A 27,666-nucleotide genomic window follows, 5' to 3' on the forward strand; every position below is an offset into this window, starting at 1 on the left:
AGTCTTAAGTGTTCTGAAATTTCACAGATAACTTTGTATCATTGTTTTATTGTTATCACTATTTACTTTGTTGTTGGAACTAAGATCAAGTCCCACTGCTAGGCTGTCCTGAAACTTGCTATGTAGCCCAAGCTTGTCTCAGTCATAACAAACCCTCTGACTCAGTCTCCCAAGCGCTAAAGATAGGTATGCATCTTCTTCCCACCCCACCCCACCCTTCATTGTCTTCACTCTTTCTAGAGGAATAAATAGAATTTGAAAGAAAATCTCTCTGCTGTCCCTTTTAGCTCACCTAGGTTGCCCATAGGCTCATCTCAGTGCCTGATGACAGACCTTGCATAGGAACAGAAGGAATTATAAATGTAGCTACTCAAACTTTCTTATTCTTCAAGCTTTCGGGTACTGTCTTAGCGACTCCTCTATTGCTGTGAAGAGACAACATGACCAAGGCAACTTATAAACGGAAACAATTCACCGTGGCTTGCTTACAGTTTCAGAGGGTAAGCCCATGACCATCATGGCCAGGAGCATGGCACCAAGCAAGCAGTCACAGTACCAGAGAAATAGCTGAGAGTTTACACCCTCAAGCAGCGGGCACAGGGAGCAAGACTGGGCCTGGCTTTTGAAACCTCAAAACCGACTCCCAGTGCCTCCTCCAAGAAGGCCACACCTCCCAATCCTTCCTAAACAGCCCACCAACTGGTTTCGGTCCCCAGGCATCCAAACATATGAGGCCCTGGGGCCATTCTCACACAAACCCCCACAGGTCCCTTGCGTTGTTCAACCTCCTATGTGTTCTCTCTGTGGCATGCTGATGTAATTTTCACCACTTTCTTTCCAGATGCCACAGCAACAGCTTCTTCAGAGATGCATCCTCTCTGAAAGGCAGCTCAAGGCCTGTGGTTCTCCCTCTGCTTCATCTTCTTGGTTTGCTTAGTCTTTAGCATCTTCTTTAAGACACCCCCAGAGCCTGTTGATACGATCTGGTTTTCTCTTGCTCTCCAAAACACCAGCAAGACATTCTTGCTTAAGTTCGGCAAGCTTCAGCTGGTGGGCTTCACCATCTCCTTTGCCATCTTGCTGCATTGATAGCAAGCTTTTACTTTTCTAATAGTTGGTGAGTTAAGCTGTTATGATGATTGAATTGTGTTCCCCCAGAAGATGTGCTGGAAGCAGTGAATAGAACATTGTTTTGAAATACAGATGATCCCATAGTTTGACTTACGGTATGGCAGCTTTTGACGGTCACTTTATGATGGTGAAAAAGAATACATATTCAATTAAAAAAAAAACTTTCAAATTTTGAACTTTTCCTGGGCTTTGTAATGTTTTCTTGTCATGCTGTGTAGCAATGGGCAGGAATACAAAGTTAAAAGTGAGCCATGTGAGTATGAAGACAAGCAACTGATATTATGAGCAACACTGTGCAGCGAAATGGTGGGGTTCAATAGTTAAGTGCAGTAGATGCATTTTTAAAATGTCTGATAGATGTTTTCCATTTACAGTGGAGTTAATCCGGAGATAATTCATCACCACCAAAGAAGCAACCCTAGAAAAAAATAACAGACTTAATTTAAGTTGAGAACACATTAAAAGGTTCCTAGTCTGGTGAATGGTGTTCTTACAAGCATAGGGAAATTTAGATACAGACACAAAGAAAGAATTCTGTAGAACAACAGAGACTGGAGGCTGCAGCTGTCTGTCGAGGAGTATCAAAGATTGCTGGCAAACCAGAGAAGAGAGCAAGGGGCAGGAAGGATTCTCTCCATTGATTTCAAAAGTAGAGTCCTCATAAGTCCCCAGACTCTGCCCTCCCACCCCAAGGGCTCATGTATGACGGCCAAGATCCTAATCAGCAGTCAGCCACCTGCCAATACCTTGACTTTAAGTTGTGATTTCCAGAATTGTGGAAGGATACAATGATGTTGTTTTTAGCTACCCACTTTATGGTTGCCCGCTATGGCATTGCAGGGAATGGATGTAGCTGGATTTCCTGGGTTTTATTGCAACTATGTGCATCTTCTTCCTAACAATGTCACTTGGAAGGAGACCATAGCCCATGAAGTAGTACTTGAGTTCTAAGGAGATGAAAGACAAAGGTCTAAGTTATGCCTCCCAACCCTCCCCTTCTTCCAGAAGAAGGAACGCCTCACTTGAATGAATGGGCTTTTGTCATGGCCCATTCACATTAAGGAGAACAATCTTTATTCAGTCGACAATTCATGGATGAATTTCCTTCAGAAGCACCCTCCCAGTCATCACCAGAATACTAACAAATTTCTACATACTTCTTGGCCTAGTCAGCCCACTCATAAAACCACAGTACAACCAACTCGGTACTCACAAGCATCTATTTAATCTATACTTAATATCTAATAAAGGCAATATCGAGGTCATAAGGCCATGTGACATCTATTCAGTGCAAACGGAAAACATATTCACCTCTTTCCTAGAACTGAACTGAAGTTAGTAACCCATGACTTTTCTCATCCTCTTCATATCCTGTGACTTAGTTATGTGAAATTAATAATACTTATATTTTACACTATCAGGCTGACACATCTTTCCATCTCAAGAGAGAAGAAAGATTGTTTTGCATACGCATATCTATGTACAAATTCAAGTGTTTAGGACTACCTTACCCAGAATCCTATTTGTAACAAAATAAAGATATGTCACACTTGCAGTCTTCTTTGCTATAACTGTCTGTGTGGTTGTAGTTGGAATTTGCTATAGTTTCAGTCCTGAATGTGCTTCAGGGATCCATATATTGCAAGGTTTTTTTCTTTAGTCTGTAGCACAATCCAGAGTTGGTGTGTGGGGGGGGGGGAGGTGGAGGCAAGGAGACTTAGCGGGAGAAGTTAGGCTACTAAGGGCATGCCCTTGAAGGGGATAGTGGGACATCAGTCCTCCTGTCCCATTCCCTATGTACAACTCTCTCTCTCTGATTCTGAGTCACTATGAAGTGCCACATGTTCCCTATCTTACTATATTGCCTTTCCACTGGCCAAAAGCAGAAAGCCTAACAGCCTAAGACTAAATCTTCTGAGCCCAAATAAACTTTTCCTTTTATTTATTTATTTATTTATTTATTTTCTTACTTATTTACTTATTGCTTTTATTTTTTGAGACAGTGTTTCTCTGTGAAGCCTTGGTTGTCCTAAGACTCACTCTGTAGACCAGGCTGGCCTGCTCCTGCCTCCTGAGTGCTGGGATTAAAGGACCTGGCAACTTTTCCTTCTTATAAGTTGATTTCACTGTGCTTCTACAGCAGTGGAGCACACAGGACAACCTGAGTGTCTTCCAAAATTGAAAGTCATTGCCTCACAATATTGCAGGTTTTACATCAAGACCACATTTGAATCAAGGTGCATTCCCGAGGTTCTGCAGTAGGATATGTAGGATATGTTTCATGCCTTTCTTCTAGCATTAGGCGGTTTGAAACTTCATGTTTCTTGAGTTGGGTTGGATCATTTTGGTTTTTACCTTGCTGTTCTTTGTGCTTGTATTGGTGCCATGTATATTAAATCAGGGGCCTACAAGCCTATTTATACGTAAATTCATACCCTGTAGAACTGGATGCTAAGATCTCAGCTCCTGCTCTTGGTCAACCTGCTTTTTTGATGCTACAGAGATGGATAACCTTTAGGAAAGTTGTTGGGTTTTTTGTTTTTGTTTTTGTTTTTGTTTTTGTTTTGAGACAGGGTTTCTCTGTGGCTTTGGAGGCTATTCTGGAACTAGCTCTTGTAGACCAGTCTGGTCTTGAACTCACAGAGATCCACCTGCTTCTGCCTCCCAAGTGCTGGGATTAAAGGCATGTGCCACCACTGCCCAGCAGGAAAGTTGTCTTTAAAACTGACTTTGGCATTCTGTAAAGGTTGTGGTTGTCTCTATGTTCCTAAGGATGCTTTTAAACTTTTTAATATTTTATTTTTATCACATGTGCATTGGTGTTTTGCCTGCATGTATGTCTATGTGAGAGTGTGAGATCCCCTGGAATGGAGTTGCAGACAAGTTGTGAGCTGCCATGTGGTGTTGGGAATTGAACCCAGGTCCTTTGGAAGAGCAACCAGTGCTCTTAACTGATGAACCATCTCTCCAACCCCAGCTATTCAGTTCTTAAGTATGAACAAATAGTCAATTATTCCTACATACTTAAACATTTCCAATGATAGAGGCACAGCTTAATAATTGAAATACAGTGTTGGAAACAAAGGTTTCCAACCTTTGTTGGAACATAGAACTATGTTCCTATAGGAACATAGACAATATGGAGAAGATGATTTTTTTAAATGTTTTTATTTATTTATTTGGGATTTTGAGACAAGCTTTCTCTTTGTAACAGTGCTGGCTCTCCTGGAACTCGTTTTGTAGACCAGGCTGGCCTCAAACTCACAGACATCTGCCTCTTCCTCCTGAATACTGGAATTAAAGGCATGTACCACCACCTGGCTGAACTCTTTTTATTTATTTTGTTCTTATAATGTGTTTTTGAAATAGGACCTCATGTATCCAAGACTCATCCCAAGTCCACCTTAAACTTAAGCTGAGGATGACCTTAAACTTCTATAGGTTTTCTAAAAAAAAAATAATAGACACAGGAATATAAAATACTGCAATGATAAACTTAAAATAGGATGATATTGAAAGTAAATGCAGAAAATAGAAAAGATGCCTCTTGTAGTTTGAATATGATTGGCTCTCATAAACTCATAGGGAGTGGCACTATTGGGAGGTGTGGCCTTGTTGAAGGAAGTGTGTCACTATGAGGGCAGGCTTTGAGGGCTCTTTTGCTTAAGCTTTGCTCAGTGTCACAGTCCACCTGCGGTTGCCTGCAAGATACAGGAAAAGTCAGCTGCAGCCACCCCAATTAAATGGTTTCTTTTATAAGAGTTGCCTTGTAACATGAATAATTAAGAACCCAGAGACTGATATTGGGGTTCAAGCTGCAAGATCAGAAAAGCAAAGCAGCCAGCCACTAGAGATTTCTCACTTTTACCAGTGCTCAGGCCAAAGGGGTGATTGTGTCCTCTGATTGCATCTCCAAACTGCACTGCTCTCCACCAGGCCTCAGAATCCTAGACCTCTGCCTCTCCTCAACATGGCTGGAGACTAAATCTGTGAGACTGACTCCTGAACGCCCGGCTCCCATCTTATATACCTCTCTAAAGCTGGGATTCAAGGTGTGGGATCTCAAGTGCTGAGATCTCCTTTGTGTGAGCTGTTTCTCTTTTAGACCAATTCACTCTAATAGTAGCCTGGGTGGCCTTGAACTCACAGAGATCCATCTGCCTTTGTCTCCTGGGTCCTGGGATTAAAGGTGTGTGTGACCACTGCCTGAGCACTATAGCTAACTAGTGTGGCAGTTGGAATTAAAGGTGTGTATCACCATTGCCTGGCTCTATGGCTGTGGCTAGCTTTGCATTTTGATCTCCAGTGGCTTTATTAAGTCATAAACAATATGTCACCACATTGCCGTGATCATGGTGTCTCTTCATAGCAATAGAAACCTGAACTAAGACAATGTCTTAGAAATCAAAAGCAGAATAAAACTACGCACAAAGACTAGATTGTCAATACCATAATATGAGATAACATACAAATATCCATTTCTATGGAGATCTCCTGTCCCTCTTTTCTTTATTCTTACTATAATCGTAACTTGTCTCTCTAAGTCATTTTGGGTTGTGTTTGAATTCCTGTTTTGTGGCAGTAAATGTTTATAAAATAATGTATATAAAGATGATTTAAATCCATACTGAAGAAACAGAGAAAAGCACCAAACTTTCTATTCTAATACATGGAATATGCAAGGATCAGATCGTGCTGTTATTTCTGTTTGTAAAGTAATGCCTTTAAAAATAACCAAAGAAAGAAAATCATTTCCAACCCATTTAGCCAAACTTTCAATTAATTGCGAGGGAATAATGAAGTTGTTCTTAGCCCTGCAAGGTGTGAAGAACTGTACCTTGATGGCAGTCTTTCCCAGCAACTAAATGTGTTAGCCCATGTGTATGTTCACACATACGAAGGCACACTTGCCAGTGTGTGTGCGTTCATCGTGAGTGCAAGCGGGAAGAGGAGCTGCAGGGTCACCTATCAGGCATCATCCATCTTTGTTTGTCTGTTTGTTTTTCATGCCTGGCAGTTCTTGTGTTTGCAAGTCAGTCACTTTACCAACTGAGCTCCCAGCCCTCCTGGGAAACTTTTGACACATGAAAGCCAAAGGAGGGGACTAAGCAAAGCAGAGGATGTGGGACCCAGGGAAGGAAGGCTCTAGGTAGAAAAGCCCCACATGAAGAGAGGAGACATTCTAGAATCATCGCTATACGCTATACTGGACCTGGAGGGGAAAACATTCAGACTGGAACTGGAGAAAAGGGGAATCTGGAATGGGCCATGGTCAGGAGGAGTTGCAACTGTAGTAGAGTTGCCATATACAACCATTTGGAGGGATCCTTTATAGGTGTTGGCTTTATCTTTTGGAAGAAATGAAACAGCAAATGAAAGGTGAGGGCGTGGTCAGGCGCATTTTAGACTAAAAGGGGAATTGTAGGGGAAGCTGTAGCCAGCCCCTAAGTAGGAGTGGCTGGCTACAGCTTCCCCTACAGAAAGGAGTTACTTTTTTTTTTTTTTTTTTTTTACAAACAGCTTTAAGAAGTGTTGAGGCTGGGCGGTGGTGGCATACACCTTTAATCCCAGCACTTGGGAAGCAGAGGTAGATAGATCTCTGTGAGTTCGAGACCAGCCTGGTCTACAAGAGTTAGTTCCAGGATAGCCTCCAAAGCTACAGAGAAGCCCTGTCTTGGAAAACCAAAAGAAAAAAAAAAGTGATTTTTTTTTTTTAAAAAAGAAGTGTTGAAAAATTATATGAAAAGATAAATACCCATAGTTCAATAGTGAACAGTCATTTACATGGTCATAATAATGGAAGCATTACCTATTGATTTTAACCACATAAAAATGCTGGGGAGAAAGGAATTATGGGATCATAATGGAGACAGTAAAATCATTTTTTAAACTTTGTGACTAAAACTGATAATAGCACAAACACTTTATTCAGAATAAGCATTCAAAGGGGAGATTTTAGTGGAACCTGGAAGGATAAGGGACGTGAGAGGGTGAAGCAGAGATCGCCGACTCAGCCCCTTTCCATCATCCAATGCCATAAATCACATGCACATATTGTTCTCACAAACACAAACTTTAAAAGAGTCAGAAGCAAAAAATTAAACCCAATTGTTCTGGATATAATTTTAAAACATCTAGAAATGTTATTTCTTAAATGTAGCGTGATGATTGGTACTCTACATGGGCTTATGAAGACAACAATCAAGCTGATCAGATTGTCTTCCTTAACATTGGTTAACACACAAAAAAATCAATGTGACAGATATATTAATACTCATCTAATGAGTTTAATGCTAAAAGCCTTAGAGTGATGTGGAGGGTTTTATTGCCATTCTCACTTGTATGGAAATGTAGAACCTGAAGTCATATTCATAGGCAAGTTAGTCAAGACACTAGATGTCACATTCTATTAGTAAATGGTGACTGAACTGAAAATTTTTGCTTTATTTACTGGGTGTATTTTAATATGTGGACTAATAACTACAGGCTTCTGGACAAGAACAATTTGTGGGGGGTCTCACAGTGAATTGGTAATATTTTCTTATCCAAAGCAGCAACATCAGGAATTTACAGAGGCCTTAAAGGAGAAGGAATCTGCTAGGAAGAATTCACAACAGAGGGCCAGTAGTAGAGGGAAGAATTACACTTTGAGTCTTTAGCTTTCTACTAAAGAGTGTAACATCAGTAAGCAAGGCTAGCTACACTGAGCCATTTCTAAGAAGGAATAGAACATTCACAAGAGTTAGGCTCTGAGCCAGCAACCTTTGTGGAGCTGAATAGGTTCAGATAACAAATGCTTACCAAATACAAAATTTTTTAATCCTGATCTGGTCTAAAGTGGTCAATTATATATATAGATTTATATAATATAGATTATATATATAATTATATTATATATATTATATAATATAGATTTACATAGATTTATCACAAGTTCTAAAGAATAATCCAGTGATGGTGTGCAACATTCATCTTATTCCTGTTAATTGGTGGATTTTTAAATGTGTCTCCAGGGTTTAGGCAGTGGTTCAATTTCTATTGGTTAGAAGAATCAGTGAATTATAGTGAACTAATGTATACAATTACTGCAAACAATTAGACACTCTAGGTTATGACTAGAATAACATTGTAAAGAAATAGATATTACAGATTTGAATTTCACTTCCCTTTACCTATTTAATAAAAACTTGAGCAAAAAATGACTTAACTTTATAAATGTGTGATTAAATTTTATAGATTTACAAATATTCTTATCAATTAACATTCTGTAATGGAAATTAAAGAATTAAATATTTACAGTGTTTAATATTTCCATAGCAAAGAGGATAAATTATTCAACTTGTTATGCTTCACATTTAGATAAGACTGTCACATAAACCGGTTTTAATAAGTTACTGCATGTTTTATGTGTGTGATAATGATAACACATGCTGTTGTAAATGGGTTGGTCATAAAGGAGTGTTTTTAAAAAGTGAGTATTTTCCCCTTGCCTCATTCAATGTCTCCATTTTCCAGTTGTTTTTATATTTCGTGAGTATCTGCCCATCTCATGCAAACATATTACACTTAGGTAGCATTGTTCTTTTCAAAGGTGAGAAAACACACTCTGTGTATTTTAAACTTAGCAATTAGCATAGACAAATCTGGTTCAAATGTTTAGATAACTTCAGTAGTTTATAATACCTCTATGCCATACATTTTACCCATCCTTCTACTGCTGAACTTTTAGGTTTTCAGTATATTAAAATGAGCCAGCCAGAAATGGTGGCAGCACTGTCTTAATCCCAGCACTCGGCAGGCAGAGGTAAATGAACCTTTGTGAGTTTGAGGCTGGCCTGGTCTACATAGTGAGATCCAGGACAGCTAGGGCTGTATGGAAAGGCTCTGTGTCTTAGTTAGAGTTTCTATTGCTGTGACAAAGCTCCATGACCAAAAGCAAGTTGGGGAGGAAAGGGTTTTATTCAGCTCACTCTTCAGCTCACTCTTCCACTGTTTATCATTGAAGGAAGTCAGGACAGGAACTCAGACAGGGCAGGATCATGGAGGCGGGAGCTGATCCAGAGGCAATGAGGAGAGCTGCTTATTGATTTTCTCCCCTAGCTTGCTCAGCCTGCTTTCTTTTAGAACCCGGGACCAGCATCCTAGAGGTGTGTATCACAAATAAAAATCCAGAAATAGATATTTGGGTTCAAGCTGAAGATCAGAGAAGCAAAGCAGTCAAACTACCAGAGAGCTCTTACCTCTACCAAGGGCTGGGGAGATCCTGTCCTCAACGTGACTGGAGACTAATTGCCCTGAGACTGAATGCCAGATGAGACCCTGAGCTCCTTATATACTTCTCTAGTTCTGGAATTAAAGGTGTGAACTCTATTATTGTTTTAGACTGATTCACTGTCCTGTAGCTCTAGGTGGCCTTGAACTCAGAGAGATCCATCTGCCTTTGTCTGCTGAGTCCTGGGATTAAAAGTGTGTGCCACTACTGCCTGGCTTCTATGGCTGTGGCTAGCTTTGCATTCTGATCCTTCAGGCAAGCTTTATTAAATCATAAATACTATATCACCACAGGAATGGTACCACCCACAATGCGCTGGGCCCTCCCACATTAATAACTAATTGAGAAAATGCCCTACAGCTAGATCTTATGGAGACATTTTTCTTTTAGTTGAGGTTCCCTCCTTTCTGATAACTCTATTTTGTGTCAAGTTGACATAAGACTAGGCAGCACACTCTGACTCATAAACTGCCCAGCACACCTCCTTTTACATGTATTTTATACTTGCTATTTGCATTCATAGGATATACCCATAAAGGGGAAACTTACTGATTAAAAGGAATATATAAAATTATCCAACTTTATTTTTTTTATTTTATTCTTAGGCTTGTGTGACAGCTTTCCCATATGTACACCCTGTGTTTGCAGTGCCTGTGCTAGTCAAATGAATGCAATGGATTCCAGGAACTGGACTTACAGAACAATCTGAGACACTAATTTGGATGCTGGGAATTGAACCCTGGTCTTCTGCAAGAGCAACACGTGTTTTTAAGCACTGTGTCATCTCTCAGCCCCCATCATTATTTTCAGTGAATAGGTATTAAGTAGCATTGACATTGATAAGAGGGGGAGGGAAGCAAGATAGACTGTAAAGTGTATTCCTTTTATGCTTAAACAGAAAACTTTGGAGCATTTGTTATGATATACATACAAATCCAGACGTTCAAGCTATATAATTGTTAATGAGTATGTGTTTATGTACACTGTGAGTATCTTGATACTAAACAGTCAAATAAGTGTTTAGCCTTTTGTGCTCAGTTCATTAAAATTCTTGTGCTAGGTTCTTTGCAAGGATTTCAATTGGCAAATATCATTACTTGATAGATTTTTTTTTTAAATTTGAAACTGGTATTCTTTACATTATATAGAATACCAGATTATTTTTGTTTTGTTTTTTTCAATATAGGGTTTCTCTATGACGCCCTGACTGTCCTGTAACTCACTTTGTAGGCCAGACTTGAACTCCCAAAAATCTGCCTGCCTCTGGCTCCTGAGTGCAGGGATTAAGGGTGTGTACCACTACCACTCATCAGAAGACCAGATTTCTAAAACATACATGCCTGCAGATGTTCAATTTTTGTGGCTTTTAAAAAACGTAAGTCTTTGAGAATCCAGACAAAAAGTTGGCTGGTAGCAAGACTCATGAGAAATGTTTATGGCTGCCTAGAAACAAAGGCATGCCCTTTTGCAGCAAGCCACTGCCCTTGAGCTCTGAGGGCAGACACTTCTTTGATATCACCATATATGATATCAGGAACATTGTAGAGGTTCATTGCATATGGGTTTGTTTATTTATTTATTATTTATTTATTTAGGTTTTTCAAGATAGGATTTCTCTGGCTTTGGAACCTGTCCTGGAACTAGCTCTTGTAGACCAGGCTGGTCTGGAACTCATAGAGATGCCCCTGCCTCTGCCTCCCTAGTGCTGGGATTACAGGCGTGCTCCCTCCACTGCCTGTCGAGTTGGTTTACTCTTAAACCATGGTTCTTTTGAAAACCTGAAGACAGGTTGCTAACATGAAACTGAATAGTATGGGCTGATTTCTAAATATCTTTTCTACCATTTTGATTTCAGGAACAAAACAAACAACAACAAAAACACAAAAAAGCCCCACCAAAAACCACTGTAACTAGTTCATCGTTTTTTGTCACAGATACGAGTGGAGGTAGGGACATCTCTGACAAACCAGGTAAAATTATCTTAAGGGTCTTAGTTGAGTTTCAAAAACATATATAAGATGCAAACAAGGCCCTTTTCATGTATTTTTAAAATGACCAGTACTGTTTGTGGTTAACTGATGTTCATGACATTTCTGGAGATTTATGTTTGTGTACCTGTCCAAGTTTGTATGTTCTTGCCTACAGGTGCCTGAGAAAGCCAGAAGTGTGTCAGATCCCCTGCAGCTGGAGTGATAGACTGTTGTAAGCCAATTAGTGTGGATGCTGGGAACCCTGTACAGAAGCAGTAAATTGTCTTACTATTGAGCCAGAACCCAGGCCCTTCATAATACTTGTAAAAGTAAAATGTTCCCTTTAAGATGCTGACTGAACTTATACATCGCCTACCGTATTTTGGGAAGTACAGGGCAATTTGAAGCTATGATGTCACTTTGCTTTCACATAGGGCAAGAAGGCTAACACTACAAACAGGAGAGAAGACTGGTAGAAAATCAAAATTCAGTAGGCAAAACCTTGAAAAAATGAAATGTTTGTCATTGACTCACAAAACAAGCTTTCAAAACCTTTAGAAACTTTTGAAATTTATTTCTAAATGTCACAAACTTTTAAAAAGCAACACATTCATACTAAAATACGTGCATGAGCAAAAGTAAAAAATAAGCACAGGAAGACGAAAATTAACATAGTAAAATTTTAATACAGTATTCTGGATACAAGTAGAATAGCACTAGGTAAGGACCGGAGTTACCTCAGCGATCTTTGAATATGGGTTGAGATCATCCAAGGTTTAAGATAGCCACTTCTCATTTTCATCCCTGCTGACCAAAAGCCAAAGTATTCTATTTGGAAACTATAGGACTAACCTTCCACGTGAATCAATTATTTTAAGGTGATCTGTCCTCATTAATGGCAGTTGAGGTAAGTCAAACACAGAAAGCCCTTACAAAGACTAAGAACCAAATGAAAACTTGTCTCTAGTCTTTGCTTTAGGTCATCTTAAATTGAATTTGCTTTTATGTATTTGCTAACATTCATGTACAAATTCTTTTCAGGCCAAAGTTTTAGCTTGGAAACCTTGCCAACTGTATGTCCAACTTCAGAACATTCCCAAGCAGACACTTAACTGTTTACATAGTAAGATGTAAAACTTGTTGAAAGTTTTCTGGTCCCTTAAAATTCAGTAGGGCCACAGGCAATTAACTGGAAGTAGCATTTACTAAATAATATTTGAAAGCCTTAGAGATAATGGATAAAATAACTATATAGGCTCTCATACACAATCTTTCTAATTTCTCACTCTTTAAAAAATGATTACAATTTCTTTCAGGCTTGCTATATGCCACAGATAATGAAAAAGAAACCAACAGAAAATTCAACAAGCTAGAACTATTTACTGTCAGGATATAGTGAGGTGAGGTTCCGGAAGACATACAATACTCTGAGAAAACATTAACAGGTAAGCATGTGTTGAAGGCAGTTTATAAATGAAACATTACAAAGCTTGTAATAATGCATCCAACTTATAAAAAAGAGCGGCTATTGGTCCAATAGTATAGCATCAATACTACTATTATATAACTAAGATTGAAAGCTTCTGTACACACGATCACTTTGCCTCCCAAGTAGCACATGCCTTAGACAGTCTCATTTGTTATCTAACATGCCAATCATAGTTTTGCAAATCTTTACTAGTTTCAGCAGGCTACTATAACCACTTTTATTATTTATGAGACAAATTTAACCAGTTCCAAGAAACAAACTTTCATAATCAGTGAAGAAACTTTCCCCCAAGAGAATGGAAAACTCATTCTAAGGACATGATACAACCCTAACAGAATGAACTATGCCCCTAAAATGCAAAAAAAAAAAAAAAAAAAAGTAAGAATAGTTGCAAGCTTGGAAAAGCAGTTCTAGAGGAACTAAGTGACTGTGAAGTCAGTAATAACTGCAAGAAAGGCAAAGGTGAATTGTTTTCCTAGTGCAACATCAAACATGTTACTAGATTACTAGAAGCTCTTCTGCCATGTTTACTGATAGTGCATAGTCCCAGACAATAGGGAATAGTCCAAATCACATGGAATCCTAAAAAATTAGAATGATTGGTTTTATTCTGAAAATAGGGGTACAAAACTCAATTATTTCTTTAGTTGCTTAGATGTCCTATCATCGTAAGACAATTTAAACATGGTTGCCTGCAAATTCTTTCTTTGAGGAAGTAGAAGCAATACACTGTTTATACTCTGCTGATCTGTGCGTTTTACCGACTACAGTTAGTAAACAATTAGTCTAGGCATTTATGTGCTACATGAATCTAACCAAACATTAGAAAATGGAAACTACAAATTTTGAGAACTGATTTTTTTTCTTCCATAGCAGGCTTTTAAAATAGAAAGAAGCAAGTGGTCACTTTGACAACCTGAATTGGGGATGTTAAATCTACAAAAGACCCTTAAGACAAGCTGTTCTTAAAAACACAAGTTATTGCTGGGCGTGGTGATACACGCCTTGAATCCCAGAGGGAAAGAGGCAGGTGGATTTCTGTGAGTTCAATGCTAGCCTGGTCTGCATATGAGTTCCAGGACAGCCAGGTCTAGGTAGAAAGACCCTGTCTCAAAAAGAAAAAAACCCAAACCAAAAACTAAACCCACAAATTATATATATATATATATATTTTTACTAACTTTGGCTTTTTGTCTAATGGAAATTTGCGGCACAATGACCTGAAAGATAACTCCAAGTCACACAGGGCATCTTGCCACTGATTTACAATAGAAATATAACTTCAATGTTTTCAACTATGTGATTTTTTTATTTTTATATTAAAGCTCTAACTAAGTCTCAGTTACTAAACTTTTAAAAAATATAATTTGGATCTGATGAAGAGGACTTATCTGAGCTAAATTACTTCTAATAAGCTTACAGAACAGTAAAGTTCAGAGAACCTAAACATGGTTGACCTTTAACAGAACTGATTTTTTTTCTGACTCCAACAGCTAAGCAGCATCCTGCTTATCTGTACTACAAAAGTCTTGCCCCATTTTCTAACTGTTTAGCATCTAAGTCTTAAAACCTATATCACCAGAGGCAAAGCAATAAAAGTCAAACTAAAACTCATTTCTAGTCTATTTACCTAAAAAAAACTCTTATAAAATCTTATGGAAAAATTAATGTATAGAAAGCAATTTTATTTGCTGTCAGCCAAAAAGTAACTACTAATTCCCTGTTAAAAGAGGAAACTGAACCACAGAGTTATTTAAATGAAAAAAAAAAAAAAAAATCAGTCCTGTAGTCTTTTAATACCAAGGCATAAATCCAAGATGGTATTTAACATGAAAACTATGGTTCAAAATTTGTGTTCATAGTTCGAGACTAAAATCTTATCACTGCAAAATCCCCCATGGCTTTTGGCAAAGACATTAAGAGAGACTTTAGTCTTTTGGTCATTGAAGCTGCTACTAAGTACAAGTCTTTAAAAAGGTGAAGAAGATGGTGAGGAAGTGAAGGTTAGGCAATTATTTCACATACAAATAAAATGTAGTTTGAACAGTTATTTCTCCTAGAGATCGCAAGCTCTAAGATTTCCCGCCTTCCATTCTATTTTGAAGAGAACTCAAACTTCTTTAAGTTCCTGTGATGGGCATAGCCTGGCAGCAGCTTCAATTTTCTAGGCTAGTTCTCAACCCAAACAATTAAGCAACCTCACAAGAAATAATCATACATGGCAACAGGGCTACAATTCAGGGTAGTTAGTTCTTCCATGCACAAACATTTCAGGAGAAAACCCATCAGTTTTAAAGATAACCACCAGGATTCAGATATCCTAATACACTCTACAGCTAAGTTTTGCTTTATATCATCGATGACTAAAATTAGCAATAAGTTTTGCAGTGAGGTTTTTTTTTTCTTTTGCCTGCAACTATATACACATTGCAAAACTACTCTGTATCACATGATTTTAAATGAAATAAATATAAAAATGAACCACACAATCAACACATTAACTTTAATACTCCACATTATTTATCTTGATCACAATGGTCATAACTGCCTTGTCAACAATCTTGTGAGTTGAGGAGCTGATTTTCATTCTCATATCCATCAGGCAGATAGGCTCTCCTCAGCTGGTCTGACTTAGGTATGGATCCTCCGTTCTTCACATGTCGAGACAGGAATGCTCGGACTGCTGGGTGATCAGCCTTCTCCAGGGGGATGTTGGCTTCCAGGCACATTTTCACAAAGTCCTGGATAACACTGACTTTCTCTGTTTGCGCAGTACTGTTGCACTGAAGAGATGCAGTAAGCGGCCTCTGCTTCTTTCTCACATTCTGCTCTTCAAATTCTGCCTTCCTCTTGGTGTGAGTCTTTGATTTGAGGTGGTCACTAATGGCAGACTTGCGAACATGATTCAGAACCACATTGCAAGAAGTGCAGAAGAGTTTTCCCCCATCTTCATGAAGCTCACCTCCAAATTCAGTGACTCGGTCCAGAGGGGTCACATACAGAGCAGTCTTAGAACGGTTCCGAGCAGGTGGTGCTGTTACTACAAAACGTTCCATTTTGACTGAGTAAGGCTCTTCTAAGACAAAAGAAAGATATAACGTTAGTGCTATGACAACAGCAAATTCTAGAAGTGATTAACAATAAAAGGTAGGGTTGTAAATGCTTTTTTAAGAGTAAAGATTTGAAGAAAACCAATCCCCCAATTCCAAACTTAATTCACTGATCCCTAGCATTCCCCAAAACTCTTTAATTCAATTTGGTAGGTTGAGGTCTTTTAAATCTGTATCTGAAATATTCAAGGAAGGGAAAGCTAAAACAAATTAGCAGCAAACAGCTAGGTCAATTCCTTGTGGTATATGCCTATGTGCACATCTTAATTTTTTGAATAGCTTCTCTAACTGTACCCAGAACTGGGATTACAGATACATACTGCTGGGACCAGCTTTTACACAGATGCTGGGGATCTGAACTCAGGCCCAAAGACTTGTACAGGAAGTACTACACCTACTTACTACGCTAACTTCCCAACACTCTGGCTTTTATGACAAACTAGATTTCTAAGTAACTTAAATTATTCTAGACATTGCTATCTTTTAAAAAACCCCAATAACAGTAAACAGTTAGACTATTAATAATACTAATATCGTGTAGGGAGACACCATAATCACGCCTCTACGGGTCATTTGGCAATAATATCACCCAAGTAAGATGTGTTCAAGTTAAAGAGCTTCTTGCTAGGAAACGGATTTTGAGACCTCAACTATGTACGAACTTGATAGCAAAACTTGTTTTAAGAGAAAAACAGGTAACAACAAAGAACATAAAGTAAATACAACTATTTACAATGACATTAAAACTTGAAGCTTATGTGGTTGAAAACAAGTATTTATTTAAGGCAGGGTCTCACTGCCAGGTGGTAATGGCATCTGCTTTTAATCCTAGCACTATGGAGGCAGAGGCAGATGGATCTCTGAGTTTGAGGGCAGCCTGGTCTACAGATACAGAGTTCCAGGACAGCCAGGGCTACAAAGAGAAACCCTGTTTCAAAAAACAAACAAGAAAAACCAGGGTCTTACTCTGTGGACTCAGAGGATCGACCTATCTTTGCCTCCGCCTGAGTGCTTGAGATTATAAGTGTATGACACCATGCCTGGCAAAATAAGTTATTGTTAATACATGTATATCACCAAAGGTGATAATCAAGATAAGCCAATATGTTCTTTAACACTTGGTTTCACTTCCATTGAGAAATAACTTTTATTTCTCTTAACATAATGTCCAGTGTTTGACAGGGAGTCAATCAGAATTTTACAATTCGGTGGCAGAGCAATTGCCCAGCATGAGCTAAGTCCTGGGTTTGACCCCAGCAATGCCAAAAAATCAAAACCAAAATACAACAAAAATTGGAACACAAACAGAAAAAAAAGCCAAAACCAAATCAAACGTACCAAAAAAACCCCTCCCAGTAACCATTTATAAAAATATATAATTGTTGTTTGTTAATTTTGTGAGACAGGGTTTCTCTGTAACTTTGGAGTCCTGTAGTGGAACTCACCCTGTAGACAAGACTGGCCTTGAATTTACAGAGGTCTGCCTGTCTCTGCCTCCTGAGCGCTGGGATCAAAGGTGAGCAACATCATTGCCCAGCTCCAAATGTACAGTTTAGAAGCAGCTTAATAACTCACTTTAGCCTAATAACAAACTTTAAAAAAAATCCAAAAATAACCCCCAAAAACCTGTTGTCCAGCCAGGCTGGCTTTCAATGTGAAACCCTCCTGCCTCAGTGTCCTGAGTAGTTGGGGATCACAGATATGTGTCACCATACCTGGCTGCTTTTTACTTCTTACATTTTCAAGCACCTTTATTCTGAGTCATCTCACCAGTCCTACAAACTTAAAATGATTACTGGACTATCAGCTTTATAAAATCACAAGTATTGAAAATCCAAGACAATGAATCAACTTAAAACAACTGATTAGTAAGTTTTACTCCCCTGGGACCATACCTCTGACCTAACTTCTTATAATAAAAATTTAAAGATATAAAATGAACAATAAAATTCAAATGGAATAATTTTGTTATAAACGTGTTAGAGAAATATTTCCAAATACGTTCTGAAGAATAATGGAGTATTAGCCTACTTGCTGGGCAACATCAAAATTCTTCCTTTTTTTTGTCAGTATGTTAACAAAAATCTATGGACCCAAAGAAGAGGAGTTAGCAATTCAAATTAAATTGAATTAATTAAAAATTCCATAGAGTACAAAAAGTCTAGAATGCACTATGCTTAATTCCTGTCAGATACTGTGTTAGGGTATTGGTTTTCCATGACAGAAAACAGACATGCCAATGAGTCCTGCCTAATATTCAGTGAACTATCAGTGCAAATATTTGCAATTTGTACATGTGACGACTATATCTTTGAAACCAACCTGTCTTAGTAACAACTAATGGCTATAAGACAGAAATAAAAAACCCTGAATTCCTTTTCTGGGGTAGCGCTTAGATTTTCTTTTTCCCCCTCCGTGGAATTATATTTATAAGTACTTGGACTTAAATATAGAACTTAGAAATAATCTGTAATTCTTGTACTAATATGAGGCCTGAACTTTTCTGATCTTTCAACTATAAGTTTTGTTCCAGATGCAAATAGCCACCTCTTAGAGAGGTGATGATGATCTTAGTTACAAGTAAAAGTGTTTTTCCGAAGTCAGAAATATTTTAACCAAATGAGGAAGTTGAGAAGTCAGGCGCAAGAACTAGCTAACAAAAGCAATCTATCAACTAAGGCAAAACTAAACCTCAGAAGTTTTCAAGTCGAAATGTTTACCGGCTTAATTTCCAGTTTTTTTTTTTCCTCTCTCTCTCTCTCTTTCTCTTTCTCTCTCTCTCTCTCGTTGATATTAAGCAGTGAGGGTTTTCCGGTGCAAAACTAGAGAAGCATCCAATGCTAGCAACTTTCCGTTCGTCCGGACCCGGAGACGCCCTCGGAACGAAATCAGTTTTTCAACAGGTGGTGGTGGGGAAAGAGTTCCTGGGCTTGCACCCCGTTTTCCCTGCGGCGCCGGCAAGTCATGCCTTTACTGGAAAACACAAAAACAAACAGAAAGGAAAGATGGTGGAGGGGCGGGAAAAGGGTAAGCCCGCAGGCCCCCGCGGCGGAGCGTCTGGGGCACGCTCGGCACGGGCGTCTCGGCCCTCGGGGCGCGATCCGTGAGCGCAGACCTCCACCCGGCTCGGTCCCCAGGCCCCGGGGCGGGTGCCCCTCGGCCCGCGCGCTGCACAGGCCCGAGGCTCCGGTGGGGGCGGGAAGGCGGGCGGGGCCGCCGCCCGCCCGCCGCGCCCGCCCGCCGTCTAGACAGCCTCCTCCCGCCGCGCCGGCCGAGGTGGCGCCCCAGCAGCGCCGCGACCCCGCTGCCGCCCGGAGCCGCGTCCAGCTGCCCTCCGAGGACCGAGGAGTCGGGTGGCTGTCCCCGGGGAGGGGGCGGCGGGCGCCGGCCGAGGCGTCGCTGTCAGGTTGCCGTCGTCTCCCCTCCTCCTCCTCCTCCTCCTCCTCCGGCCCCCGGCTCCCCCTCACGGGCCCGAGGCCCCGGCCCGCCGCCCGCACCAACCGCCAAGCCCACCTTCCGTCTTCCCAGCTCTTCGGGACCGGAGGATCGGGCCGCCGTTAGGGGAAGTGCACGAGTCCTCGGCGGGAACGAAAAGAGGAGGAAGGGAAAGGCGGAGCAACGGGATGAAGGGGGTCCCGTTGCAGCCGCCGCTGTTGCGCGCTCCGCCGCCTGTTGCTGCGCGCCCGCGCGCCGTGTTGCTGTTGCGCGCGCGCCGCCGCCGCCGCCGGCCGCCGCCGCGCCGCGCCGCCGCCGCCGCCGCGCCGAGCGAGCGAACCCCGCCGCGGCCGCCGTGTCCCCCGCCGCGCCCCGTCCTCGGGCGCGCCCTATGGCAGAGCTCGTAGGCGGTCCTCAGCAACCGCCGAGCCGCGGCGACCAACAGACGGCGGGGCTGTCCAACAGACGGGTAGTCGGGCCAATAGGAGTCTAGGGCGGGCATGACTATGATTGGCGGTCTCCTTCCTCCAGTGAAAACTGGGGGCGTGGGTGGGCGGAGCCGGAAGTAGAGCCCAGCCGAGTGGCCCCTGTCCGGCTGGGGCGGAGGGAGAGGAGGAGGGAACTGGAGGAGGAGGAGGAGGTTAACCCAGGCGGCGGCGGCGGCGGCGGCGGCGGCGGGGCGGCGGCGCAGGGGCTGGGTACGCGCTGGGCGGCGAGAGCCTCATGGCGGAGGAAGAGAGCGATCAAGAGGCCGAGCGCCTCGGAGAAGAGCTCGTGGCCATTGTGGAGTCCCCCCCGGGCCCTGTGGGGCTCCGAGCCGCGGGCGACGGCAGAGGGGGAGCCGGCGGCAGCGGCTGTGGCGGCGGCGTCGGGATCAGCAGCCGGGATTACTGCCGACGCTTCTGTCAGGTGAGGCGCCCGTCGGCCGCTCCGACTTGTCACCCGGCTCCTGGGCCTCTGCGTGGCTCCCTGGCCTTGTGGCCCACCTCTCCGGGCCGTGTCCCGGGCTGATCCTCCAGCCGGACGGGGAGAGGGAGTCCGGGAAGCCCCAGGCTCCCTCTCTGAAGCTCTCGGGCTGGGCGAGGGGGACCGGGAGCAGGTGGGGGGGGGTGACTTGCGGACTTCGGGGTGAGGAGAAAGTGAGTTTGTGGTGGTGGAGGGGCTGGGGGCTGGACGCTCAGCTGGCAGGAGCCGCGTCCTGACATGTCGCTGCCGCCTCTCGCAGACCCCCTCGGTGCCCGAGGGTCCCGCCTTTCTCACGTTCCCCCTGCCCGGTTCCTCGCACTTCTGCTGAGCTCCCCTGCCTTTCTCTCAGACCCACATCCCCGCATTCTCTCTCCCTCTCTCTCTTTCTCCTTTTTCTTTCTTTCTTTCTTTTTTTTTTTTTTTTTTTTTGGGAGACGCCAAGCCGGCTACCATCCCACTGCCTGCCCTCCTGTCATCGCCACCCCTCCCCCCGACTAGGGTCTCCTGTCATCCCCTCGCTAGGTCCCTCTGGACCAGTTAGTTCTTCAGTTGGCTTTGGCGCTGACCCACCGTTAGCCACCCCCACCCGCACACACACACACACACACCTCCGGGTTGCGGGGGGCTGTTTTGAGAGTGCGACGTTGATGGAGTGATTGTCATCTTTCCCTCTTTTGACCCCCCTCCTCTAACAAACGCATCGTTTCCTAATTAAACTGCACCCAGAGAAAGTCGTTTTCCTGAAACTATTGCCCTGGTTACACCGCCCCTCCCCCATCCTTTAACTTACACGGTTTTTTTTTTTGGTTCCTCAGATAAATTCAGTATCTGAAAAATGACAGTGAAATTATTTCCTTTACTCTGCGGACTGCTTTTAGGATTGAATGTAGTTTTGTATTCAATCGTAAGCAAATACAGAAGTAATCTAGGTGTTTAGGAATAAAGTTTGACTAATCTGCATTCTCATCCGCATACATTTGTAATACAAGGGTTGGTTGGTTTGTTTGTCTTTTGGATTCGCAACACTTGCTTCTTAGAAAAAGGTACTTACCTTAAAAAGGTGGTTCGTTTTGTGCACATGGGGTTCAAGTCTCGGCTCTACCATTTCTTAGCTGTACAAGTTACCTGTGCAAGTCACTTAACCTCTGTGCCTACAGTTCCTTTTTCTTTGTCAATTGGGATAGTTGCTAGCTGGGTAAATACATGGATGATTTGCATCAGTTGGCGGTTAACATCACTCAGGTCACAGGTTCGGAAACTAAGTGGACAACGAGAGGGCTTTAAATTGGTTGACAGTCATTTTCTGTCCTGGCAAGCATTTAAGGAGAAAAATGGATAAGTTGATATTTTTGGGGTAAGTTAGTAATGATTGACTTTGAATTTTATATAGGCAAGTTTTTGCCAATGTCATAGAGAAATTGGTTTGAAGGTCGAAATAGTCCGGGTTTAGACAGTGTGTATCTTTAACATTTTTTTTTCTCTATTTTGCGACTTTCTTGAAAACGTGTTTTCATCTTGAAAATTGATGTTCACTGAAGGTCAATGTCTTGATTTTTAGAGCATCTGTCTTCTAGCTTAATGTTTAGCAACCGTTAGGTTGTTAGACTATGTATCCAGGAACTTCAAACTTAGGCAAATTAGCATGAATTTGATATTTTAAAATCATTTGATATTCTAAAATAAATAGTTTTGCACTTTTCTTTCTTTCTTTTGGTTTTTCGAGACCGGGTTTCCCTGTATTGCTTTAGAGGTGGTCCTGGAACTTGCTTTGTAGACCAGGCTGGCCTCGAACTCACAGAGATCCGCCTGCCTCTGCCTCCTGAGTGCTGGGATCAAAGGGAATGCCCAGCTGCACTTTTTTTTTTTTTTTTTTTACTTTTTAAAAGAACAACTTTTCTCTGTTTCTGCTTACCCTGAGCGCTCCCCACCTCCCCGTGTGTGTGTGTGTGTGTGTGGGGGGGGGGGTGAGGTGTGTGTGTGTGTGTGTACTGGGCATTGAAACCAAGGCTAGATCTCCCATTGAGTTCCACCTCCAGCTTGGTGGTGTTAATTTACTTGCTCATTTGACTACTCCTTGCTGAGAATTTTGAGTGCCAGAGCATTTTGGGAGGACTTTTACCTATCCTTAAGTTTCTTCTTCAAGTTATTTTTTTAAGAACAAATGAGCATAATAAATTTAGCTTATGAAAAACTGACTGCACCTGGGGGGTGGGACACCAGGAGCACAAGTTCTAGGGCTGCCTGGGCTACCTAGTTAAGACCATGGGTCAATAAACAAAATAAAATCAGATTCTGATAGTTGCCTTTAAAATGTTTTAAGAACAGATGAAGTTAACTAGTTTTTAGAATTCTAACATGAATAATCAAGACTAAAACTGAACAGGAAAAATGCAATGAATTTTTATTATATAGCGAAATTATGAGCGTTATATCTACATATTTTCAGATTTCCAAGTTTTTCCTGAAAATGTATTACCTATCTTAGAGATCACTAATAGAACTCTTCCTGAGTTCCTGTTTTGGTTTTATTTTGCAAGTGAACTTTATATTTATATATATTATTTTTACATATTTTAGATGGAATGAAAGAATCACATTTAATAAATTACACTTCACTTACTACTTAATAAATTAAAATAGTATATTAATTGTTTGATTTTCCAGTAAGGAAAATAGTGGCTTATATAGCTGCATTCCCAAAGGTCGATTCTTTTAACAATTAAGATTCTATTATTTACTAAGTGATATTAAATAACTTTGATTTATTAGAAAATTACCAATCATGAGTAATTCTTAAAATAGACAGTTTACTCTTAAAATAGACAATTTACTCTTATATATGACTGTCAGCTATATGACAGTAAAAGCTTACTGTCTGCTATATGAATTGTGTATAGAGCTTAGTGATAGAAGAAAATCCACAGTTTATCACCCTCCTTTTTTGGAGGGAAATATGAATCAAAATTTCTTGGCAGTAGCTGCTAGGGTTATGGGAGAAAGGAGTGGAACAGTTCTTTTAAGGAAAAATAAAACAAAAGACTCCCTGGACTAATTGCTTCTAATTACCTCCTCCCTTGGCCTATGTTATCTGCATAAGAAATGCTTCAGTAGAATAGGTACTTAACCCATACTTAATTTTCTCTGAAAGAGAGGGGAAGGCAACTTTTACTAAGATCCTATTAACTCTTAACCTTCAAATATAGAGTTGATTGCAGAATTTGAAGCTTAAACAAGTTAACTTTTCTTAGATTCTAAAGGAAGGACAAGCGGGGATTTGAATTTAGACTTCAGTGTCTACTGAAAGGTAAACAATCAAACACATAATTTAAATTGTGTAGTGTGGATGGGATAGAGTGGTGGAAAGTTAGTAACTGGCAGGGAACAAAAATCCTGAACTTACTCAAGGAAGCACAGATACAAAGTTTAAAAAGACTCAGGTGTGTTATGGTTGCCCAAGCTTTTATTCTTGCACTGGGAGGCAGAGGCAGATGGATCTCTGAGTTAGAGGCCAGCCTGGTCTGCATCATGAGTTCCAAGACAGCCAGGGCTATGTAGAGATACTCTGTTTCAAAAACAAAAACAAACAAACAAAAAAACAAACAAAAGAACCCAAACCCAATAAAAACCACCTAAAAAATGTAAAAAGGATGCTTTATTATGCCATAGTAGGAAAACTTATTTCAAGAAACGTTGTTGTCTCCCTTGACTTGTTAGGTGTAGGAAACATTCAGTCAGTTCTTAAAACCTACAATAATTTGACTTTGGTCATAATTTGTAAAGTAAACAAGTTAAATACTTCATTCTTAGTTTTAGTACCAGAATGATTATAAGGAGATCCATATCTGGACATCTGATAGGTAAAGTAGACTGTAAAATTATTTTGTACTTCAGTGGGCTTGACAGGTACCTCAGGAAAATGACAAGTGTATAAAATGAGAGATTGAACATAATGAACATAAAGCCCTCATGTTCCTACCTAGCACATAGGTAGGAATAAACAGAAGCTATTAATATTTCTGTGACGCAAAATCCTCTGCAGGTTTAAGAGGGGCATTAGAGATAATCTTACCTTTGGAGTTGATGGCTTATATCTCATAATGAACTTCAGAGAATATTTTTAAATGTTACCATCTTTGAATTTTAGTCTGTTTGTAAATATTGTCATAGCTACATGCTTCTGATGAATAAAGCACAGTGATTTGCAAAGCAACTACATTTTCTCTCTCGTGGGTTTTCAGGAGTTTTGTTTCCTGCAAGGGGCATTTGGCAGTATCAGAATAGATTGTCCTGACAGGTGACTAGTGGGTGGGGGCTAGAAATGCTGCCCTGCTCCAATGCATGGTGAAGGATAGCCCAGCAGTAAACCTGGTCTAACCTTTAATTTTGACTTTGCAGCTAGCTAGTTTTTATTTGGGTTGTTCTTAGCAAAAGGCACTAATAATTCTTCAGTAAGTTTAACATTTGTGGCCTATCAAGACCCCTGCAGAGATCGTTTTAACAGAAGGGGTTGCCTCATTATTATTATTAGCTTATTATTATTATTATTATTATTATTATTATTATTATTATTACAAATTACATATTTAATGTCTCTTCAAAGAAATTCAAATTGTCTTAGAAAACAGCCCTAATATGCTGCTCTTGGTGCAAAATTACACAATATTTACACTTTCATGAAAGATTTCTGAGGGTGTATAATACACTATTTTTATTACTAAATTCTTGTGTTTAATTGGGATTACCTTCTAATTTATCCTTAACCAATGTACATATTTCAAAAAGTTGTATATAAGGCCTAAATATGAGGAGTTCCATTTTGCTGCAAGTTCAGACCTGATTTAAGTGACGTAAACAATGTAGACCTTTACTGCTCATGTGAAAAGTCTTGACTAGGTAGTGCAGGGGAGGCGCTGTGGTCTTGTGATTGTACACTTGCTATTCTTTCTTAGCCACACTTCTCTTCCTGGTTTATCCGATAAGCCAAGGTATGTGCAGGGATTACAGCTATCACATGTGACTTCTGTATGACAAGATCAGGCGATTTCTGTGGGTTATTGGAAAATGTCTTGGCATACCTAAATCCTGTTTATTGGCTGCTGCTTCTAGCTGGTTTAAGCATCCTCATCCACAAAGAATGCTGGAACTTATTAAAACTATTAATGCTTATGATTCTATTTAGTAAGGAAGGAAGTTTGGGTGTTGAATTATAAATGAAACCTTTTATTTGGGAGGGGGTAACTTTTAAAAAAAAAACATATTTCCTTCCTTTTTTTTCAGAGACAGTCACTTGCAACTTTCATACATGTACTACTTACCTACTTATGATTTTCCTCCTTTAATTTTTGGTATGATCAGTTGAGCTAGCTGAGGGAGAAAGTAGGGGCCTCCTCATCCTCTTGTGATTGAGTATGCCCAGCATGGACTCTTGAGTAGACTCATTTTCTTCACATGTCCCTTATGGAAACCTTTTCTCCATTTGAGTCTCTTTCTTACAGTTCTCTCTAGAGAGACAACTAAGGGTTAGGTTTTTGGGAAGGAGACCTGGGGGAAATTTTTATCCCATTTTTGTGATTTTTTTTTTCTCTCTTTTCACTTCCACTTTTACAAGTGTGTAATTCCTCACATTCCTGTAATCTCTCCCCAGCCCCCAACTTCTGAGATCTTTAAAGCACAGATTAGTTTGTTCCTGAACCTCTTCCACACTGATGGTTTGGATTTCAGCTTCACGGGTCTCAAGCTAGGAACAGCTTCATCCAGCTACATTCCAGTTCCCAAAATGTAGTCAGGAATCCTCTGGTTTTGTGTGTGTGTGTGTGTGTGTGTGTGTGTGTGTGTGTGTTTAGATCTTTTGAAATAAAAACATTTTAACTCTTATTACAGTTGAGTTTGCAAGTGAGAACAGAAGTAAATGCATGCTTATTCTGCCACATCTGAATAAATGTTGAAAATTAGCTCAGTAAAGAATAAATATAAGGTTAAGTAAGTGTGGTGGTTTCTACCTTTAATCCCAGCACTTGGTAGGCAGAGGCAGTCAGATTTCCAAGATCCAGCTCTTAAAACCTAGTTTGTTTTTGTTTTTTCTATGAAGGAAAAATAAAGGATGAAATTTATTTTCTTAGATTATTTTCAAATGCAATCTTTTGCATAATGAAATTTTCTTTTATCTCCCAAGATGGCTGAAATACCCCCTTTTTGGAGTGGTTGTGGAGAAATGATAATTTGATTAAGTGAATTTAGTAAGGGTTATATTTTGCATTTACCAGTGAAATACTAAATGTAAGGATTCTTTGACACAATGTCAAATAATAATTTACCATTATTTTCTAAATATTCACTAGTTAACTTGCTTTGAAAAGCTACCTCAGGCTGTAGCTGTGGCTGTGTGATACAGCTTTTGTCTAGAATACTAGTAGCCTTTGGTTTGATCCCAATTTTAATTTTATAAATAATATTCTAGAAGGAAATATTTTTAAGAAAGTTTATTCCTTTCTGCTTTTAAATGATTTTTTTGTAGCCTAGTCAAAAGAAGGTTATTAGTTGTACTCTTGTTTTTGACATAATGTTTTCTTGCCAAAATGTGCCAGGTTAAGAACAGGAACACACACACACACACACACACACACACACACACTTGAAATCAAATTTAAGAAGTCTGTGTAATTGGGTCTGGTGATACAGACACTAGCAACTAAAGTAGATGCATGCAAGCTCAAGACCTGTCTGCACTACAGAAGGAGTTGATAAGCTGCCAAGCAACTTAATGAGACCTTGTCTGCAAATAAAAAGTGAAAAAGAAAAAAAAGGTTGGATGTGTAACTTAGCTATAGAGGGCTAAGCTGACAAATTCCCAGTACTGAAAAAGAAAACAAGATCTAGTAAAAATTAGTGTGGTAAATTAGTAGCCAAGATAATCTAGTTTATTGAATGCAATTTTAGGTGCATATTAATATGTAATGGTAAGGGACTGAGGAGATGGTCAAGCCGTAAGTAGTAGCAACATAAACATGAAAAAGCAACATAAATATTGATTTGTAGAATGTGTTATATAAGATTCTAAAGCTGAATACATTAATACTCTATACCAGCAACTGCAAACCAGCAGCAAATCAGAAAAGAATGGCAAACCCTCCATCTATGCAGTAGACAAACAATTGATGTTAACGTTGGTACTTGTTTATAAAGGTTCCATGAGGAGGAGGGGTACCGTTATATAAATGGGGCTAATAGGCATGACTGGTTTTAGATTCCTACACAAGTTGAGCTCTTCTAAAGTTCTTTGGGTTAAGCATGAAA

The 27,666-nt window shown here is 40.4% G+C and overlaps 2 protein-coding genes across 3 annotated transcripts in view; one reads left to right on the forward strand and one right to left on the reverse strand.

Annotated features, from left to right (window-relative positions):
• Window positions 1-12,039: 12,039 nt before the first annotated feature.
• On the reverse strand, window positions 12,040-19,636 carry Cggbp1 (CGG triplet repeat binding protein 1). Of its 2 annotated transcripts, none has more exons than XM_027412429.2 (3): window positions 19,486-19,636; window positions 18,693-18,945; window positions 12,040-15,935 (listed from the first exon to the last, which is right to left on the reverse strand). In XM_027412429.2, the coding sequence occupies exon 3, from the start codon at window positions 15,916-15,918 to the stop codon at window positions 15,415-15,417; it is 504 nt and encodes a 167-aa protein (XP_027268230.1). In that variant the 5' UTR covers window positions 15,919-15,935; window positions 18,693-18,945; window positions 19,486-19,636; the 3' UTR covers window positions 12,040-15,414. The 2 variants fall into 2 exon arrangements, with proteins under 2 accessions (XP_027268230.1, XP_027268229.1); XM_027412428.2 differs by having other exon boundaries at window positions 12,040-15,938.
• A 439-nt stretch (window positions 19,637-20,075) lies between these two features.
• Znf654 (zinc finger protein 654) overlaps window positions 20,076-27,666 on the forward strand; it is a 56,762-nt gene continuing 49,171 nt past the window's right edge. The window contains exon 1 of the mRNA XM_027412430.2: window positions 20,076-20,316. Coding sequence (XP_027268231.1) covers window positions 20,131-20,316 — 186 coding nt within the window. The 5' untranslated portion in view covers window positions 20,076-20,130. The remainder of the gene's footprint in view (window positions 20,317-27,666) is intronic.

The sequence above is a fragment of the Cricetulus griseus genome, chromosome 4, assembly GCF_003668045.3.
Source record: "Cricetulus griseus strain 17A/GY chromosome 4, alternate assembly CriGri-PICRH-1.0, whole genome shotgun sequence".
NCBI lineage: Eukaryota > Metazoa > Chordata > Mammalia > Rodentia > Cricetidae > Cricetulus > Cricetulus griseus.